The sequence below is a fragment of the Electrona antarctica genome (genome assembly GCF_951216825.1).
Source record: "Electrona antarctica genome assembly, chromosome: 20".
Classification (NCBI taxonomy): domain Eukaryota; kingdom Metazoa; phylum Chordata; class Actinopteri; order Myctophiformes; family Myctophidae; genus Electrona; species Electrona antarctica.
Window position 1 is genome coordinate 4,086,193 of NC_136801.1, and position 21,638 is coordinate 4,107,830.

The 21,638-nt window shown below is 44.2% G+C and overlaps 1 protein-coding gene across 1 annotated transcript in view; it reads left to right on the forward strand.

Annotated features, from left to right (window-relative positions):
* drd3 (dopamine receptor D3) overlaps positions 1–21,638 on the forward strand; it is a gene marked incomplete at both ends in the record, with an annotated part of 38,638 nt that overhangs the window by 8,648 nt on the left and 8,352 nt on the right. Inside the window, 4 exons of the mRNA XM_079489285.1 lie at positions 341–477; positions 12,600–12,793; positions 13,226–13,309; positions 16,496–16,871. Of these exons, the coding sequence (XP_079345411.1) occupies positions 341–477; positions 12,600–12,793; positions 13,226–13,309; positions 16,496–16,871 (791 nt within the window). The remainder of the gene's footprint in view (positions 1–340; positions 478–12,599; positions 12,794–13,225; positions 13,310–16,495; positions 16,872–21,638) is intronic.

Here is a 21,638-nt window from a genome sequence, read left to right on the forward strand (position 1 = left end):
GTGTGTGTGTGTGTGTGTGTGTGTGTGTGTGTGTGTGTGTGTGACGTGTGTGTGCGTGCGTGCGTGCGTGCGTGCGTGCGTGCGTGCGTGCGTCTCTGTCTCTTGGTCTCTCCTTCTTACTTTATATCTCTTTTTCTCTAATTATTTAATACTCCTTTTCAATGATGTCAGCACTTACTTTGCTTAATTTAGATGTCTTCCACAAGCCCTTTGTCAGTATTATTTTAATGCTGTGTATGTCCTCTCTCTCTCTCTCTCTCTCCCCCGTGTGTGTGTGTGCGTGTGTGCGTGCGTGCGTGCGTGCGTGCGTGCGTGCGTGCGTGCGTGTGCGTGCACACAGGTACACAGCGGTGGTGATGCCTGTCCTGTACAACAGAGCCCAGAGCTCCAGGAAGCGGGTAACTGTAATGATTGCCACAGTGTGGGTCCTGGCGTTTGCTGTATCCTGCCCCCTGCTGTTTGGCTTCAACACCACAGGTCAGTGGACCAGTGGTGCACACTGCACAGCGACAAAGTACAACATCGGAAGTGTAAATTGACCCGTAAGGTAGTGAGACAAGGGCATTGGCTAGCTCTGACCGTTAGTAATGGAAGTGCACAAAACGAACCCATTTAGGCCTGACGTCAAAATAAAAAAAAACGTTCGCTCTGAAAGAATATATATACAAAGATTTGTGCCTCACCTCATCACCTTCGACCCCTACCCTGTCTGCCCTCTGCAAGGACTCCGTTAAAGGAGCATTCAGTGATTTGAGTGATTTGGAAAACCACCCAGTCCGCCCCGGTATAACAAAATGTGCACATGCACGCTCTACAGTGGGGGGAAGTGCAACAGGCCAACAGCATGTGCACCAAGGCCCGCCCCCACTCGATCATGATTGGAGGAAGGCCTCTCTCATCCTGATTGGATGAAGGCTTTGCCACCCGCCACCAAAACTGAAACTAGGGTTTTTTGACCCCAGGGGCTCACTGGGGACAGGGAGGAACTCCTTATATGGTCAGCACACTCTATAGTAGGGAGGATTATCCAGAAAAAAAGAAAAAATAAGTGATATTTAGATTAAGTCAAATCACTGAATATACCTTTAAGGAGTGTGATTGACAGAGGGACAAAGGAATGCTTGTACTAATATTCAATATAAATACAGAAAACGATGGCAATACTATACATTCTATACATTCATTCACGCATTGTACGATGCACAATGAGCTGTCCCTCCTCAATGGTTTTGGCGATGGATAGAAATATCCATTGAACAGATATTTCCATTCATAGCAAATCCGTGAATGGAAAAGCCGAGTCTTCGGGCAATGTACGGCTCACAGAGTTCGCCCAGAATTTGTCTTGTCGTGCCACGGATGAGTGCAGGGGTTGTCTTTAAAGGTGCTGTATAACTAAGGATGAGTGCAGGGGTTGTCTTTAAAGGTGCTGTATAACTAAGGATGAGTGCAGGGGTTGTAATTAAAGGATGAGTGCAGGGGTTGTCTTTAAAGGATGAGTGCAGGGGTTGTCTTTAAAGGTACTGTATAACTAAGGATGAGTGCAGGGGTTGTCTTTAAAGGTACTGTATAACTAAGGATGAGTGCAGGGGTTGTCTTTAAAGGTACTGTATAACTAAGGATGAGTGCAGGGGTTGTCTTTAAAGGTACTGTATAACTAAGGATGAGTGCAGGGGTTGTCTTTAAAGGATGAGTGCAGGGGTTGTCTTTAAAGGTACTGTATAACTAAGGATGAGTGCAGGGGTTGTCTTTAAAGGATGAGTGCAGGGGTTGTCTTTAAAGGTACTGTATAACTAAGGATGAGTGCAGGGGTTGTCTTTAAAGGTACTGTATAACTAAGGATGAGTGCAGGGGTTGTCTTTAAAGGTACTGTATAACTAAGGATGAGTGCAGGGGTTGTCTTTAAAGGTACTGTATAACTAAGGATGAGTGCAGGGGTTGTCTTTAAAGGTACTGTATAACTAAGGATGAGTGCAGGGGTTGTCTTTAAAGGTACTGTATAACTAAGGATGAGTGCAGGGGTTGTCTTTAAAGGTACTGTATAACTAAGGATGAGTGCAGGGGTTGTCTTTAAAGGTACTGTATAACTAAGGATGAGTGCAGGGGTTGTCTTTAAAGGTACTGTATAACTAAGGATGAGTGCAGGGGTTGTCTTTAAAGGTACTGTATAACTAAGGATGAGTGCAGGGGTTGTCTTTAAAGGTACTGTATAACTAAGGATGAGTGCAGGGGTTGTCTTTAAAGGTACTGTATAACTAAGGATGAGTGCAGGGGTTGTCTTTAAAGGTACTGTATAACTAAGGATGAGTGCAGGGGTTGTCTTTAAAGGTACTGTATAACTAAGGATGAGTGCAGGGGTTGTCTTTAAAGGTACTGTATAACTAAGGATGAGTGCAGGGGTTGTCTTTAAAGGTACTGTATAACTAAGGATGAGTGCAGGGGTTGTCTTTAAAGGTGCTGTATAACTAAGGATGAGTGCAGGGGTTGTCTTTAAAGGTACTGTATAACTAAGGATGAGTGCAGGGGTTGTCTTTAAAGGTACTGTATAACTAAGGATGAGTGCAGGGGTTGTCTTTAAAGGTACTGTATAACTAAGGATGAGTGCAGGGGTTGTCTTTAAAGGTACTGTATAACTAAGGATGAGTGCAGGGGTTGTCTTTAAAGGTACTGTATAACTAAGGATGAGTGCAGGGGTTGTCTTTAAAGGTACTGTATAACTAAGGATGAGTGCAGGGGTTGTCTTTAAAGGTGCTGTATAACTAAGGATGAGTGCAGGGGTTGTCTTTAAAGGTACTGTATAACTAAGGATGAGTGCAGGGGTTGTCTTTAAAGGTACTGTATAACTAAGGATGAGTGCAGGGGTTGTCTTTAAAGGTACTGTATAACTAAGGATGAGTGCAGGGGTTGTCTTTAAAGGTGCTGTATAACTAAGGATGAGTGCAGGGGTTGTCTTTAAAGGTGCTGTATAACTAAGGATGAGTGCAGGGGTTGTCTTTAAAGGTACTGTATAACTAAGGATGAGTGCAGGGGTTGTCTTTAAAGGTGCTGTATAACTAAGGATGAGTGCAGGGGTTGTCTTTAAAGGTGCTGTATAACTAAGGATGAGTGCAGGGGTTGTCTTTAGAGGTACTGTATAACTAAGGATGAGTGCAGGGGTTGTCTTTAAAGGTACTGTATAACTAAGGATGAGTGCAGGGGTTGTCTTTAAAGGTACTGTATAACTAAGGATGAGTGCAGGGGTTGTCTTTAAAGGTACTGTATAACTAAGGATGAGTGCAGGGGTTGTCTTTAAAGGTACTGTATAACTAAGGATGAGTGCAGGGGTTGTCTTTAAAGGTACTGTATAACTAAGGATGAGTGCAGGGGTTGTCTTTAAAGGTACTGTATAACTAAGGATGAGTGCAGGGGTTGTCTTTAAAGGTACTGTATAACTAAGGATGAGTGCAGGGGTTGTCTTTAAAGGTACTGTATAACTAAGGATGAGTGCAGGGGTTGTCTTTAAAGGTACTGTATAACTAAGGATGAGTGCAGGGGTTGTCTTTAAAGGTGCTGTATAACTAAGGATGAGTGCAGGGGTTGTCTTTAAAGGTGCTGTATAACTAAGGATGAGTGCAGGGGTTGTCTTTAGAGGTACTGTATAACTAAGGATGAGTGCAGGGGTTGTCTTTAAAGGTACTGTATAACTAAGGATGAGTGCAGGGGTTGTCTTTAAAGGTGCTGTATAACTAAGGATGAGTGCAGGGGTTGTCTTTAGAGGTACTGTATAACTAAGGATGAGTGCAGGGGTTGTCTTTAGAGGTACTGTATAACTAAGGATGAGTGCAGGGGTTGTCTTTAGAGGTACTGTATAACTAAGGATGAGTGCAGGGGTTGTCTTTAGAGGTACTGTATAACTAAGGATGAGTGCAGGGGTTGTCTTTAAAGGTACTGTATAACTAAGGATGAGTGCAGGGGTTGTCTTTAGAGGTACTGTATAACTAAGGATGAGTGCAGGGGTTGTCTTTAGAGGTACTGTATAACTAAGGATGAGTGCAGGGGTTGTCTTTAGAGGTACTGTATAACTAAGGATGAGTGCAGGGGTTGTCTTTAGAGGTACTGTATAACTAAGGATGAGTGCAGGGGTTGTCTTTAGAGGTACTGTATAACTAAGGATGAGTGCAGGGGTTGTCTTTAAAGGATGAGTGCAGGGGTTGTCTTTAAAGGATGAGTGCAGGGGTTGTCTTTAGAGGTACTGTATAACTAAGGATGAGTGCAGGGGTTGTCTTTAAAGGATGAGTGCAGGGGTTGTCTTTAAAGGATGAGTGCAGGGGTTGTCTTTAGAGGTACTGTATAACTAAGGATGAGTGCAGGGGTTGTCTTTAGAGGTACTGTATAACTAAGGATGAGTGCAGGGGTTGTCTTTAGAGGTACTGTATAACTAAGGATGAGTGCAGGGGTTGTCTTTAGAGGTACTGTATAACTAAGGATGAGTGCAGGGGTTGTCTTTAGAGGTACTGTATAACTAAGGATGAGTGCAGGGGTTGTCTTTAAAGGATGAGTGCAGGGGTTGTCTTTAAAGGATGAGTGCAGGGGTTGTCTTTAGAGGTACTGTATAACTAAGGATGAGTGCAGGGGTTGTCTTTAAAGGATGAGTGCAGGGGTTGTCTTTAAAGGATGAGTGCAGGGGTTGTCTTTAGAGGTACTGTATAACTAAGGATGAGTGCAGGGGTTGTCTTTAAAGGATGAGTGCAGGGGTTGTCTTTAAAGGATGAGTGCAGGGGTTGTCTTTAGAGGTACTGTATAACTAAGTACAATTTGTCACTTGCAGTTTGTAAGCACAACTTTCACAATTTGCCCCTCTTCAACAACACCAACAGCACACACCTAATCTAAACAGAAATGGTGCTAAAATGCACTAAAATAGCTTCTTTGGCCTGAAATCGTAGGGGAAACTATTGAGGGTATGCGCGTGACATCATCATCATACCTGGAAGTTATGCGGGAACGCCTACTGAGTGGCAAAAAGCTACCTTTCTGGCCTTGACAGCCCAGACATCCAAACAGAAAAGTCAATCTGATTGCATTAAATGATAAACGACGATAAACGATTACATTTACTTTGCCAAGTCACTTTGCCACTCGATTTGCCACTTGATTTGCCATTCACTTTATGCATGCGCATACCCTCTATAGCTGAATAGAGCCATGTACAGGCCAGGGGCTTAACGGGTTCTTTGTCCCCAGCTAAATGATGGAGAGTTTGTAACCAAATGGACCCTTATAGTTCTTTAACTTTTGAGAGTGTAAAATGAAACCACACGGACCCGTAACTCTCAAGAGTTAAATCATTGTTAAAACATCTGCATTACTTAATAAAGGTACATTCAGTGATTTCACTTAATTCAACTATCACTTATTTTTTTTGGATAATCCTCCCTACTATAAAGTGTGCTGACCATATAAGGAGTTCCTCCCTGTCCCCAGTGAGCCTCTGGGGTCAAAAAACCCTAGTTTCGGTTTGGGCTTTGGGTGGCAAAGCTTTCATCCAATCAGGATGAGAGGTGCCTTCCTCCAATCATGATCGAGTGTGGCTGGCATTGGTGCACGTGCTGTTGGTCTGTTGTACTTCCCCCACTGTAGGGCGTGTGCATGTGCACATCTTGTTACCGGGTGGACTGTTTTTTTTCCCAAATCACCCAAATCACTGAATGCTCCTTTAATTCACAAGAAGTCTACATAAATGGAGAATGGAATCCTATCCAACGATAACAAAATGTGTTAGTTTGGGGCCAGCAAGTCTATAACTAAAAAATACATCACATGGATGCACCTGGGACGTATCCTCAGGGATGTTTCCTATGAGGTCAACAGGGTTTCGGGTCTTCCAACATCATACCCCTCACTCAGGCGACCCAGCCGGGGTTGATCAAATCCCGACTTACGTCCCAGTAGCTACCCTCGATTGATTGATTGATTGATTTATTAACAGTTTGCAGAATTACAGTACATTTCAAGTACAACTCAATACAAAAACTGTTAACAGTGAGTGGGCGACACCATAAAGCAAGGTTTTATGGTCATGACTTATCAGGATCCTTGATGGCTTGATTGTAGGCTTAAAATAATCAGAATCAGAATCAGAATCAGAATCAGTTTTATTGTCACATCACAGGTTTACAAGGTAAAGAAGTGGGTGAAATTCGATTTTTGTAAATCTCTATGGGAAAAATGAATGGCCGATTTTTCAGTGGGTCCAGAAAATCACACCCACTGCAATGCTCTATAGCGCCCCAAACACCCCAAAGAACTGCTCAAGAACTGCTCAAGAACCAATATTATTTTGTGCATACTGCCCAAAGGTTGATGCACGGAGGACAGTTATGAGGATACAGACACTGCCACACACTTCTAGTGGATGACGATTGAGAGGGATTACACATAGTATATTACAGTACATTGTATCTTTAAGGGAAATTAATTATGTCAAGGGATGTTAATACTGTAACAAATTGTGGGCTCAATAAGCATGTCATTTCATTTGTTGGGGGTGGTTATAAATACATGCTCACATGAATACTCCTCTCAGTCACGGCGTCGCCATCAGCCCAAATCACATACCATGAAATAAATGATTACATGAACATGAACCAATTACATTATATAAATCCCTCCAATGCACTCCGATAGGCAAAACAACACAACAATAGAACATTTACAAATATAAGCATGCCCTGAGGCAGGCATGCCGCCTGGCGGGACTGCACCACAGTACATTTATAATAACAAATGGTGCAAATAATCTGCCACGGGCAGTCATCTATCTTCATTTTATCGTTGTCAAATCTCTCTCACCGACCTGTAATACGATCAGTCACTGGGTCGAACACATCATTTCGAGAGACAGGCTTCCGTCCAAACTGAGACGAAGAGGACATCATTCAAAACTAACCTATTTTGGGCGGGAACCCCTTTTAGTGTTTTAAACATTATGTTATAATTTTGCTATTGAAAAATAGCAGATCTACAAGCTCATAGCGCGCCACCGAGTGGCGCGCTATGAGCTTGTAGGTCTGCTATTTTTGAAAAATCGTGAAAATGCGGCACAAATCTTTGAATATATATTCTTTCAGTCAGAAGACTTTTTTTTTATTTCGAGGTCAGGCCTAAATGGACTAATGACAAAGCAGTGTCAGCTACAAGTAGATACCGCTCAAAATGAAGTGCACATAAACTGCTGGCGGAAACGTTAGCAGTCATACTTTTGTGACAAGGTCACCTGTAAGACGGAATAATGTACTTATATGTTCCTAGAGCTGTCTGCCCCAGAAAGAAATTATGCAAATTAGTTGTGTCTTGCCTATTCTCCATATAAATCTTTCTCACCAAATTCAAACCATTTGAGACATTTCCTCACAGGACATTTTTTATTTAATGTTGATTGATTAGTTCAAATGTACACACAAGGGGAATCATTTTTTAACCCGCTTAAAACCTCTTGAGCCGCATTGCCCCCGCCGGCGGGGGCAGCGGCTGTCCACCTCTGAACAGCGCTCAGCGGGTCAATGGAGACCCAATTGGTCTCCGGTTCCAACTCCAACGCGGATGTACCCCCTTTACCCCCCTGGGATTAAGAGGTCAAACTAATGATCAATCACTGACATTCACTGTTGTAAATGATCAATAGCTAGAAGTTTTAGAAAAATTGGCAGGCGACTTGTCAGTTCATCAAGTACTCACCACGATTTGAAGGGTACTTTAATAGCTAGCCTTGCACATTGCACCCTATATGTCCAACTTCTTTACCTTGACATTTTCAATTGATGCTCGTATATGGGCATGTTGGTTGGATTGGCGGTTCTGGACAACTGGCATGGTGGCATGAGTGTAAGGCAAGGGGCCAGTGAGGCTATTCAACGTTGAAGCTCTGGGCCCTAGTGGTAGGAGGAGGGACTACAGGTGGACCCGTGGATTCATGACCGGGAAACCCCGTGCAGCTGGGCTTTAACATTGTGTCGTGACGTAGGACCATCACTCCAACGTCACCCCGGACCTCAAATTTGAGGTCCGGAGGAGGGACTTCCGGCAGTCTTCCGGGTGCTTCAAAACGCCACTGAGCAACTTCCACTGACATGAATAGCTGGGGGGGCGGAGCTTCGCGCCAGTTCAGTCTCTATCCTTTTATATACTCTATGGTGTAAGGACATGGTCCCCCCGCCCACCCGTCCTCTCTCAGTCTCAACCCATTTTGACCTGGGAACGATTCTACAAATGTCTTTCTAAATCATGACAGTTTTTTGAAATACCTATGTTTCTATATCAGTGGTGCTCAATATTCCAATGTCAAGAACCCCCAGAATTATCTGTATTTGGCCACCGACCCCCATCTGAAAATATGTTGTTCCAGGGACCTCCCAGAAGCAAAGATTTGAGTTAAAAACGTTCGCTCTGAAAGAATATATTCCAACATTTGAGCCACATTTTCACGATTTAAGAAAAATAGCAGACCTACAAGCTCGTAGCGCGGCACTCGGTGCATAATGCTTAAAACACCAAAAGGGGTTCCCGCCCAAAATGGGTTAAGCAATTTTAATATAGGATTTAGATATACAGTAGGAGAGTATGAGACAGGAAGCTGAAGTAAGTACGTAACATACATTTACATTTATTTGTAATATCACTTCTGACAGAGAGAACTCACAAAGTGCTTTACCTTCAACAGAAGTAAAAACCCAGTACATTTTCAAAAGTCAATAAAAATGTATTTAATAAAATAAAATAAAAAACCAAGTAAAACTTAAATGATTAAGAACATAAACTTTACAATGAGGAAATAAAACAGCAGACACATGATTTCACACATCGAGGAGAAGCTCATGGACATTATTCCCCAGAAGCTTGTTTTGACAGTAATGTTTTTAAGTGGTTCTTAAATCATAGGCCCAGACACTGCAGCTCTCAGGACCTGACGAAGGTTATTGCAGAGTATGGGAACTGCAGACTGAAAGGTTCTGTCTGTCACCTTTGGTAATAAAACCTGGGTCCGAGGAATGACCAATAGACCCTGGTCAGCTGACTTTACGGTCCTGCTGAGGACCGTAATACATGATACGTGATACATACATATCATTTTAGTCGTATATTCAGGTGCCTGGCTATGCAGAGGCCTGTAAGTGAGCTCCAGTGCTTCACATTATTTCAGACAGAACTGGAGTAATGTGACACCTGGTCCTAGTTAATAATGCAGCAGCATTTTTGAATTAATTGCGGCGGTCTAATGGACCGCCGCAATTGTGAAAAGTGAAAACCCTTGCAGTGGCGAAAACGAAGGCATGGATAATCATTTCTACGTGAGTAATATGTGAGACAATCGACCTGAGCTTTGCAATATTTTTGAGGTGGAAAAAGCGGGTCACCAACTTGTTGTGCGTGTTGTTGAGGTGCATGGCCTGATCAAAATTGACCCTAAGGTTCCTGAGGTTGGACAAGGACTGTCTAAAGAGGACGAGACGCGAAGACCGTACGGGCGACGTCATGTTGCTCCATGGTGCTCCATGGAAGGAAAGAAACATGCGCCCAAATTTGTGCATGTACAACTTCCTGGTCTCAACTGCGCATGTTTCTTTCCTTCCATGGAGCACCATGGAGCAACATGGCGTCGCCCGTCGCGTCTCGTCCTCTTTAGACAGTCCTTGAGGTTGGATTTGTTTTGAAGGACCCAATGCAACCAGCCACCTTAGATTAGTTTTGAAGGACCCAATGCAACCAGCCACCTTAGATTAGTTCTGAAGGACCCAATGCAACCAGCCACCTTAGATTAGTTTTGAAGGACCCAATGCAACCAGCCACCTTAGATTAGTTTTGAAGGACCCAATGCAACCAGCCACCTTAGATTAGTTATGAAGGACCCAATGCAACCAGCCACCTTAGAATAGTTTTGAAGGACCCAATGCAACCAGCCACCTTAGAATAGTTTTGAAGGACCCAATGCAACCAGACACCTTAGATTAGTTTTGAAGGACCCGATGCAACCAGCCACTTTAGAATAGTTTTGAAGGACCCAATGCAACCAGCCACCTTAGATTAGTTTTGAAGGACCCGATGCAACCAGCCACTTTAGAATAGTTTTGAAGGACCCGATGCAACCAGCCACCTTAGATTAGTTTTGAACGGCCCAATGCAACCAGCCGCCTTAGATTAGTTTTGAAGGACCCAATGCAACCAGCCACCTTAGATTAGTTCTGAAGGACCCAATGCAACCAGCCACCTTAGATTAGTTCTGAAGGACCCAATGCAACCAGCCACCTTAGATTAGTTCTGAAGGACCCAATGCAACCAGCCACCTTAGATTAGTTTTGAAGGACCCGATGCAACCAGCCACCTTAGATTAGTTCTGAAGGACCCGATGCAACCAGCCACCTTAGATTAGTTCTGAAGGACCCGATGCAACCAGCCACCTTAGATTAGTTTTGAAGGACCCGATGCAACCAGCCACCTTAGATTAGTTCTGAAGGACCCGATGCAACCAGCCACCTTAGAATAGTTTTGAAGGACCCGATGCAACCAGCCACTTTAGAATAGTTTTGAAGGACCCGATGCAACCAGCCACCTTAGAATAGTTTTGAAGGACCCGATGCAACCAGCCACCTTAGATTAGTTCTGAAGGACCCGATGCAACCAGCCACCTTAGATTAGTTTTGAAGGACCCAATGCAACCAGCCACCTTAGAATAGTTTTGAAGGACCCGATGCAACCAGCCACCTTAGATTAGTTCTGAAGGACCCGATGCAACCAGCCACCTTAGATTAGTTCTGAAGGACCCAATGCAACCAGCCACCTTAGATTAGTTCTGAAGGACCCAATGCAACCAGCCACCTTAGATTAGTGTTGAAGGACCCGATGCAACCAGCCACCTTAGATTAGTTCTGAAGGACCCAATGCAACCAGCCACCTTAGATTAGTGTTGAAGGACCCGATGCAACCAGCCACCTTAGATTAGTTCTGAAGGACCCAATGCAACCAGCCACCTTAGATTAGTTCTGAAGGACCCAATGCAATCAGCCACCTTAGATTAGTTCTGAAGGACCCAATGCAACCAGCCACCTTAGATTAGTTCTGAAGGACCCAATGCAACCAGCCACCTTAGATTAGTTCTGAAGGACCCAATGCAACCAGCCACCTTAGATTAGTTCTGAAGGACCCAATGCAACCAGCCACCTTAGATTAGTTCTGAAGGACCCAATGCAACCAGCCACCTTAGATTAGTTCTGAAGGACCCAATGCAACCAGCCACCTTAGATTAGTTCTGAAGGACCCAATGCAACCAGCCACCTTAGAAGCAACCAAGGCCACAAGGAGCACCTTGGTTTCAGCCTCATTTCGTTGGAGAAGGTTACTTGCGTGTCATCCTTGCGCAGGGGGCGGGGCCATGCTAACCTTCTCTGTATCAGGGGCCATGCTAACCTTCTCTGTATCAGGGGCCATGCTAACCTTCTCTGTATCAGGGGCCATGCTAACCTTCTCTGTATCAGGGGCCATGCTAACCTTCTCTGTATCGAACCAATTTTATTATATGTGCAGCTGAAGCTGACAGCCTGACACTGAAAGTTACTTGCCATTGCCAACCAGACCGCATAGCAGATAAACACTGGCATTCCCTCAGGAAAGGGGGGCAGCCTTAGACATACAGTACGAGGGCCCACTGCAACTGAAAATCAATTACCTGTGAGAAAATGTACTTAAACCAGTCAAGGGCACTCGCTGTGACACCCACCCATTCTCTGAGCCTGTTCGTCCTAGTAGATTGATAAGGAAAAAATCACGCCTGTGTGAAGTGAGCGGTGCAACTATACATTTATTGTTATAGTTACTGTACTGTGCTCTGTACTGTACTGTATTGTAGTGTACTGTGCTCTGTACTGTACTGTAATTATTTTTGAGTGGTGTAAACCACTCCTACAACTGGCTTTGTTAGTTTACGTGTCTGTCCGTCTGTTCGTACCAAAAAATGAGCATGGTGCATTGTGATTGGCCGGAATGAGACATTAAGTCACTGACATTACGTCAGTGACGTAATGTCAGTGACCACAGCTGATCAGGCTATATAAGACCTTGCACCACTCAGTTCACACGGGTGTGAACTGAGTTTATTTTTTCAAAAGTCTTGAAAGTCTTTGAAACATCCAGACACCTGCATGAACACGGCCAGGGTGCCGGCGAGACTCCCCGTGTCCGAAACGGTAGAGAAATGACAGAGTTTACCGCGTGAGAGTACTCTAGTGTAGTGTAGTGTAGTCTGTGCCACTTTACGCTGTACTGTACTCTACTGTACTCTACTGGCCACTTTAGGGTGTGGGGGTGTCCATGTTGGGACACACACACACACACACACACACACACACACACACACACACACACACACACACACACACACACACACACACACACACAGTTGCGTAATGGAGCAGAGGCACAGCTAAAAAAAACATGATTCCAGAAGCGAGCCCGCTTTTCCTCCCCGAAATTACACCAGCATATACGTGTCCCAAAAGTCTATAGTTGCCAAGGACTGTTTTCCATGTGAGATTTTGACATTGTGGTATACCTCCCTCCCCCTTTCTCAGATGATCCCAGTGTGTGCTCCATCTCCAACCCTGACTTTGTGATCTATTCATCGGTGGTGTCCTTCTACCTGCCGTTCATCGTCACTTTGCTGGTGTACATACGTATCTACATCTTCCTCAGGATGAGACGGAAAAGGATCACCTTCCGCCAGGCCAGCGGGAAAGTCCAGCCAGACTCAGCCCCACCATCTGCGGTGAGACCCACTTACAGTTACAAAACCAGGTTTAACACTCCGGCGTACGACGGTGTCGCATGCCGAAAAAATAGCAGATTTACAAGCTCACAAATCGGCGTGGATGTGATTGCCTGTGAGAGCCAGCTAGCTCGGCCAGCTTGTGAGAGACAAGAAGAAAAAGATGTGAGTAGGAGGCTGTTAAATGTTTCAACATTCAGAGCCTGCTGTGTGCAGTCCAAACAAAATGTGTTGCTGCTGTAAACTACCTACACACTGGCCTCAGGGCTCCTTGAGGCCAGCTGAATGATTAATAGTTAGGAGCCAAATTGATTTGGTTTCATTTGTACTGTTGGTGAGTTTGATCACTGCGATGGTGAAAGCTGAGGTGGAGCTTGAAGCCTGACCTGATTCCTCTGTCCTCTCGTTGCTTCTATCTATCCACTCCCACAGCTTCTTCCATTACACAGAGGCATGCTCGCTGAAGAGCTTCGTTCGACAGTCTGCGATAAGAAAATGGCGGTGAAGAATCAAGAGGTAGAGGCTACCAGTGATGGAAAATGTATTTTCTTATATTTTATATTCATACTAAGTATGAATACAGTGTAGTGGTAGAGATCCCCTGAGACACAGCCAGACCATATGTGACTACATTTGACTGAGGGACTGCCATTGGATTTTTTTGAATTTTCGTTTTTTTCATGTCATATGAAAGCAAGGAATCATAGCTTCAAATTGACATATTGGTTGTTCAGTTTGACCCACCAGTTTTGGAGATATGGCGTATAGAGTACTGTCTTGCAGAAAACAGCGAGTTGAGAAAACAGGCTTGAAAGGTTCACTTCTGTGGTCTCTAACATTACACCTAGCTACATGTTTAAGCATTTATTTCATATTTACATTTACGATTTCAGCTCTGACACTTATTTCAGACATGCTCTAGTATGTGGAGGGTTTTCTCCTCTGGTGAAAAGCTGGAATTTGCGTGATGGCAGTCTCTCAGTCAAATTTGGTCACATATACGAGTCACGACTCACGACACAAGGCAACGAGCACCCCAAAATGGGTTCCCATCTTGAATAGGTAAAAAGCCCATAAGGATCTTTAGGCCCAGCGAGTGTATCGCCTTCAGGCCTAGCAGATCAATGTCGAAATATTCTATACAAGTAAAGTCCAAAAGTAGAGTAAAAAGTATAAAAGTATTGCCATCAAAAGTAGTCAATGTCCCATTTCACTGTTTTCAAATGTAGGCTATAGAACATCTGAAGATCCGAGAAAATGAGCGAAATGTGTGGCAAATCTGGGAAAAAAAAGCTTACCACTAGCTTTCTTCAAAAATGTGTTCATAAAAGGTGTCTACTATAACATATTAATTTGTTCCAACCCAACTCCCTTGGGATACTTTGTGACAGCTGCTGAAAGTTGGGGTGCCATTATCAACCAATATAAGGCAAAATTAAAAAAAAAACCATTATGCTGTAGCATGTGACATAGCATGCTACTAAGCATTAGTTTTGCACGAAAATACTCCTTGGGCTAAATTCGGCCAAATGTGCTGACCTCATCACATTTGTGATGACGGATATGGGAATTTTTAGGCAAAGGAGTATTTTCGTGCAAAACTAATGGATTCAGAATGTTTTGCCTTATATTGGTTGATAATGGTACCCTAGCTCTGGTCCATAGCCTTCTACTGCTTCTACGATTCTGCCCTGCAGTATAAGGCTATGGGACTTTCAGTTTTAAATCTCAAATGGAAATCAGACCAGCCTCTCCTCTTTAGTGGAAATCTCACGAAAGTTTGACCTACTCACCAATACAAAGACGGGTTGTGTCAATAGAAAGCCTACTTTCCTTAGTGGACACACTCTGAGCCCCCCACCACACGTATAAACGGTACTTTTTGGCCAAAAAGGGATTTTGTTTCCACCGGGAAAAAAAACCTTTTAGTTACTCCAATGCGCCCTCTACGGATATTGCCCAGAGAACTGCCTCATAGAGAATATTTTTCCTCCGGTGAAAAAAAATCCCTTTCTGGCCAAAAAGTACCGTTTATACGTGTGGTGGGGGGCTCAGAGTGCGTCCACTAAGGAAAGTAGGCTTTCTAATGACACAACCCGCCTTTGTTTTGGTGAGTAGCAAAAACGTTCTTTTAAAATACGCTAAAGAGGAGAGGCTGGTCTGATTTCGATTTGAGATTTAAAACTGAAAGTCCCATAGCCTTATACTGCAGGGCAGAATCGTAGAAGCAGTAGAAGGCTATGGACCAGAGCTAATGGTACAAGTTTCCCAAGGGAGTTGGGTTGGAACAAATGTATATGTGATTGTAGACACCTTTATGAACACATAAAGCTAGTGGTAAGCTTTTTTTTGTATCCATTAGATACAGTTTCAGAATTTGATGAGAAGTGTATGAGAGTTTACTGAATTCTGACATTTGTGTTTGGCTTTATCACAGTAATAGCAAAGTAATTGTTGTAGCTGATATTTGTTTTGGGATTCATTCACACAAGCTGCCTGCATGGAGGCGTTCGGGCCCAGAGAACACCATTTGGATTTAAAGGAGAATTCCATGCTAGAAGGCTTTCTTACCTTTATTTGTAGTTGTTACGTCCCCACCAAAGAGGTCCAGGTGTTATTTTGTGCAAAAGCGCATTATTGGCTATTTCCTCTACCATAAGCCCTCAATGAATTGCATTGAATTGAATAGGGCTATGGGGTGTTGTGCTAATTCGCTTTTTTCTAAACTAAACTAGTGAAAATAGCACATCTATACCAGCTCACAACATGTCGCTTGGTGTTTGTTTGTTTATTTATTTATTACTTTATTTATGACATGTTGGAATTGTTTTTAATTGATGCAAATTCTGACCCCTCCCCGAAAAGGCCTATAGCTGTCCTGACCCCTTATCCATAATTTATACATGATGGATAATTAGTGTGGACTTAAGACTGTTATTCGTATGTATAGGAAACTAAAAAACGAACCCTGTGATGATGTCACATATAGGAGACCCCCAAAGTCAAGAGTGGCCTATCACCAACCAGGATTCAAGTGGTAGGTGTGTGTGTGTGTGTGTGTGTGTGTGTGTGTGTGTGTGTGTGTGTGTGTGTGTGTGTGTGTGTGTGTGTGTGTGTGCGTGTGCGTGTGCGAGCGTGCGCGAGTGAATGCACAAACACATACAATAGCTAAACACATATTGTTTAGCTATTGTAGTGCCATAGCCTCTATTTTATGGCAATTATTTCTTGTGAAACTTATTCTCCCTTAATAGTCCTGTGATTTACAGTATTTATTATTAATGTATTAACACTATTGTGTAATATTTGTTACTTTTACTACCACTTTACCAGCATGCATATTGTTTTGCATTAATATTGCACGCTATCCTATATGCATGCCTGCCCTTGAAGGGCTCTTCTCCTGAGAGCTATTTGTTGAAGGACAAGGACTTGTTGTTTTGTTTCCATTGTTAAAGGCGGGCCTGTGAAGCCCTTTGAGATTGTAACAGTGAGTCAGTGACTAAGGGCTACATACAAATAAATGGGCCTGTGTAGCCCTTTGGGATTGTAACAGTGACTAAGGGCTATATGCAAATAAATTGAGTCGAGTTGTCTCAGTTGTGTGTTAACTTAATAGAATGCTGTGGGCTCTAGAACCGCAGTTATGAGGCTGTGCTACTATTATCCTATGTAGCTTTGCTGTGTCATTTGTACCAACAGGAGAGTTCGGAGCCCTCCGAGCCCCCCAGGCCCAAACTGTTGCCAGGGTGCCTGAGGCGGAAACGCCCACGGACAGGCCCTCTGGAGAACACCCTACTTCCCAAGGTGGACATGCAGAACTACTGCAGCATCACCAACGCCACCTGTGGCCGCTTTGACCAGGAGAGAGAGGCCGAGGAGGAAGGAGGAGAGGGGGTCCGACAGGAGGAGCAGCCTCCGCTGAGGAGGAGGAGCTGTGAGGTGAAGGAGGTGTCCAACGGACGCACGCACACCGCCGTCCGGCCCCTACCTCTGGCCCTTTCCATCCAACAACCACGGTTCAGGAGCTTATACACGCGTGAGAAAAAGGCGACTCAGATGTTGGCCATTGTGCTCGGTGAGTGTTTATTGCAATGTGCTGAGAAAAGAAGCATGCAGAACTTTATTCACATTTTATATATTATATTCTGTCTTTTTAAAATAAATATTTATAATGCACCTGTTACTGCACTGCCATATGCTTACTTAGAACACAGCAGCAGCTGGTCACAAGCCGTGTCCACCAGGTTGTCTGTGATGATGGCTGTGGCAATTTTCCTGCCACACACACCACCTCGGTGGCTCTGATGGGGTTTGACACACAGGGACATGGTACAAAGTACAAACACTCACATTTGTCGTAGATAGGGCAAGATGGTACAAGCCAGAGCAGATGGAAACACCCTGTCATGACGGTCTCCTGAGTGTGTGTGCACTGTGCAGATGGCTGATTTGTCTTGTGCATTAGATCACACCTAAAAATGTTCTCCCCGTGTCCCCTAGGGTAGGTACCCTCTCTAAACTGCCTCCGCCTGGCCAGGGGGAGGCATCAGGGGCGCCTGATGGAGGGGAAAGGAACTGGTTGGAATAACGTGTTCCTTCCATGCGCTACGTCCAACCAGGGAAACTCCCCCTGTCAGGTGTAAAGGAGCAACTTGGACACTCAGGCATGAAGGAAGCATGAGTTCAAGTCCGTTGCTCTCCCCATGTCCCCCATATATGGGGACTAGGTTGGCGGAGGGTGTGTAGAGCCCGCAGGATCACATTAGATAATTGACACAGGGGTGAAAAATGGGTTACAAAATCGTGGGATAAAAAAAAAAGAAAGAAACAATACCAATAATATAATGCAGCTTGTGCCAAGCTAAAACCCTTGAAAAGTACTGTCTTGACTGTTACATTGTACCAAAACAAAACCCTCAAGAATTAAATGAAGAATTTGCTAGTAAGTCACCAAATTTAAAACAGTCACTCATTTATTTACCATTGCTAACTTACAGTAGTAGACACAGACACACGCTACTTTTTACACTCCGGCAAGCATTTAAATGAACGCAAACTAAAGCAAGGGAAAATAACTAAAGAATAGCGGACAAAGAAGCGATATACACGCACTATTGCAGGCAAGAGCAATCCAACTGACACTAATAAACCGACCTTGAATAAAAACTGCAGTATTAAATCAGTGATGTAAATGGGTTTTCAATGTAACGAGTCCCGAGATGCAGGGATGGTCTTTTAGATGAGTCCCAGGGACATTTTATGGGTCCCACTTCAACTACGTTAGGAGTCATATTTTGCAATATTTTACAAATTGCAGCATTTAACTCCCATTTCATTTTATGGATCCGTGGATGCAGAGGTCGTTGTTTTATTGCGTCCCTTAACTATAAACTGCGTTTTGGGATGCAAAATGCACCCTATTTTAATCTCTGTTAAATGTTCAGATGTTTTGAACAATGTTTCAAAGACACAGCGAATTTCATTCTTATTAATCTATTCATTCGTATCTAATATAATCCTGACCTGAGCGCCTCATTGAGGCTGTAGAGTTTCTCCTAAATTGATGATCTAACGATTGAACTAGGCTATTGTATCAGATAATCTTGTGGCGGCAGTGGCCGGATGGTTCCCGGTTCGAACCCGGCTCCCCCAGAGTTAACGTCTAAGTGTCCTTGAGCAAGACTCTGAACCCCGTAATTGCTCCCGATGTGCAGGTTGGTGCCTTGCATGGTTTCCGCCGCCATCGGTGTATGAATGTGTGTGTGAATGGGTGAATGTAATGCACAATCTATGTAAAGCGCTTTGGATTAAAGCGCTATATAATTGCACCATTTATTTACCATTTAGATGACAATGTTGTCAGATATTAGCACAGCAACTGAATATAGACCAGCTTGCTCCACAAGCTGGTAAAAATGTTTAACCGAATGGGTTCCCAGATTGATCACACCTTATAGGCTGCATGGGGAGAATGCCCAGCCAAAGCCTAATGCTTTAAACCCACCAAAAAAGCCTCCTTTATTGCGTTACGCAATAAACCTGGCCACAGCAGGACATCTGGCCAATGAATTTCAAAGAGAACGTGATTGAGAAAAGATGGTAAAAAGCTATGAGCAGATGGAAATATTGTTATGACATTTCATTGGAGTGTGCGTGGGGATTGCTGATCTATTCTCAGGTGTGCTTCACACTCAGCCCTGAGTGTAATTCGTTTGGCCTCGAACCATGTGTGACTGCATAAAACCAACCGCCACCCTCCCTCACCACAATGTCATCACATGCTTATATCCCTTGCTGCACATCTCTCTCTGTAGTGGCCGAGGGGAAACAAACTGAAATGCCATGCTTTCTTTAACACATTCAGGGGTGGGGTGAGGAAGTTCACACCATGAGTCTCTAGACGAGGAAGCCCCTGACACTGCTTCTCACATGCTTCAGTTATCAGCCATGTCGATGCCTGAAAACGATGAGAAAACGCAGCAGTCTGTCTGCAAGTTTACTGTAACTATCTGAGGCCTATACATGAATCACGTGATTATTATCAAGCATTTTGGACTTCTGTTGTCACAAGTCTCGCTTTACATGGCTCTGGTAAATCAACCTCAACTCTAACCCTGAACCACTGCCTAGCTGCCTCATTATTACTGATCACTCATCTTTTGTGGTTAGGTGACGTAATTGCGCTCACTCAAGTCGATTGAGGCACCGCAAAATCATACTTATATTAAATTGTCAATATAAGTTAATTAATACTGTATATGAGAAGTAGTAGTAGCTTTTTCATATTTTCTATTTTTTTCATATTTTCCTACATAATGCCTAATTTGCATTTTTAAATGTACAATTTCAAAAAAATGTGTAATACAATAAATCATTGTCTTTGTGTAAGTAATCAACTGGGGAAGTTTCAAGGTAATAACTATTAATACATTTTTACCTATTCACGTATCAACCTATAAGCCTACTGTAGGTGAAAATTACAAAATGTGTGATAAATATGAAAAAAAGCTACCATATATTAATTTACTTATATCGATCCTATAAACAATTTAATGCACTGTAGGTATGGTTTTGCCCACTCAATTCATAATTGACGTTCCAATTGTGGAGGTCTGGCTCATGGACTAAAAACTGGTTCTGAACTGAACCGGTTCCCGACCGGGTGGAAAAGGGGCCACGGTGATGGTGCCGGGTGGTCATTTGTAAACGAGAACTGTACAAGAGGCAGATGCTTAAGAGAGCCTCGACCCTCCTGGAGGTCTCGGATCACCCACTTCGGTCTGAGTTTGAACTGTTGCCCTCAGGTCGTCGGCTGAGGGTGCTCCACTACAAAGACTAACTGAACTGTTGCCCTCAGGTCGCCGGCTGAGGGTGCTCCACTACAAAGACTAACTGAACTGTTGCCCTCAGGTCGCCGGCTGAGGGTGTCCACTACAAAGACTAACTGACCTGTTGCCCTCAGGTCGTCGGCTGAGGGTGCTCCACTACAAAGACTAACTGAACTGTTGCCCTCAGGTCGTCGGCTGAGGGTGCTCCACTACAAAGACTAACTGAACTGTTGCCCTCAGGTCGTCGGCTGAGGGTGCTCCACTACAAAGACTAACTGAACTGTTGCCCTCAGGTCGCCGGCTGAGGGTGTCCACTACAAAGACTAACTGACCTGTTGCCCTCAGGTCGTCGGCTGAGGGTGCTCCACTACAAAGACTAACTGAACTGTTGCCCTCAGGTCGTCGGCTGAGGGTGCTCCACTACAAAGACTAACTGAACTGTTGCCCTCAGGTCGTCGGCTGAGGGTGCTCCACTACAAAGACTAACTGAACTGTTGCCCTCAGGTCGCCGGCTGAGGGTGCTCCACTACAAAGACTAACTGACCTGTTGCCCTCAGGTCGTCGGCTGAGGGTGCTCCACTACAAAGACTAATCAGTTCAAACTATCCTTTGTCCCGGCTGCTATTCAACTGCTGAACAGCAGAGAGCACTTTATTCTTGCCTCTTTGCACATACTGCCCACTAATGCACTTTTGCTGACTTTGCTACTATTGAATGTCATGAATTCTCTGTCTCTAGTGCCCTGTTCTTAGATCTTAGTCTCGTATTGAATGTGGTTGTTGTGTGTATTTTTGAGTGGTGTAAACCACTCCTACAACTGGCTTTGTTAGTTTACGTGTCTGTCCGTACCAAAAAAAATGAGCATGGTTGCTACGGTCACCCAGTTCTCACACGGGTGTGATTTCATTAGTTTACGTGTCTGTTCGTACCAAAAAATGAGCATGGTTGCTATGGTCACCCAGTTCACACGGGTGTGATTTCATTACGTCAGACATTACGTCAGACCACAGCTGATCAGTCTATATAAGACCTTACACCACTCAGTTCACACGGGTGTGATGTTTTACTATGATCTGGCTGCAAACCAATTTCCCGCAAGGGACACTAAAACTACCCTTGAACCTTGAACCTTGAGAATATAATGTTGGGGTGATACCTGGGTAGGTGACTCATGACAGTTTGCTTCTGCCCCTTTTATACATATCCAGGATGAAATGACTGAGGGGGGGGGGGGGGGGGGGGTGACAGTTGAAAATGTCATGGGGAGTGGGGACACACATCATTTCTATATAGTGAAACAAATATGTACATACAACTTAAACTGATGGGGCAGAACTGGCAACTGATGAGGTCCCCTCTGGCACCATGAGGTCCCCTCTGGCACCATGAGGTCCCCTCTGGCACCTCTGGTCCCCTCTGGGGTGCCATGAGGTCCCCTCTGGCACCATGAGGTCCCCTCTGGCACCATGAGGTCCCCTCTGGCACCATGAGGTCCCCTCTGGCACCATGAGGTC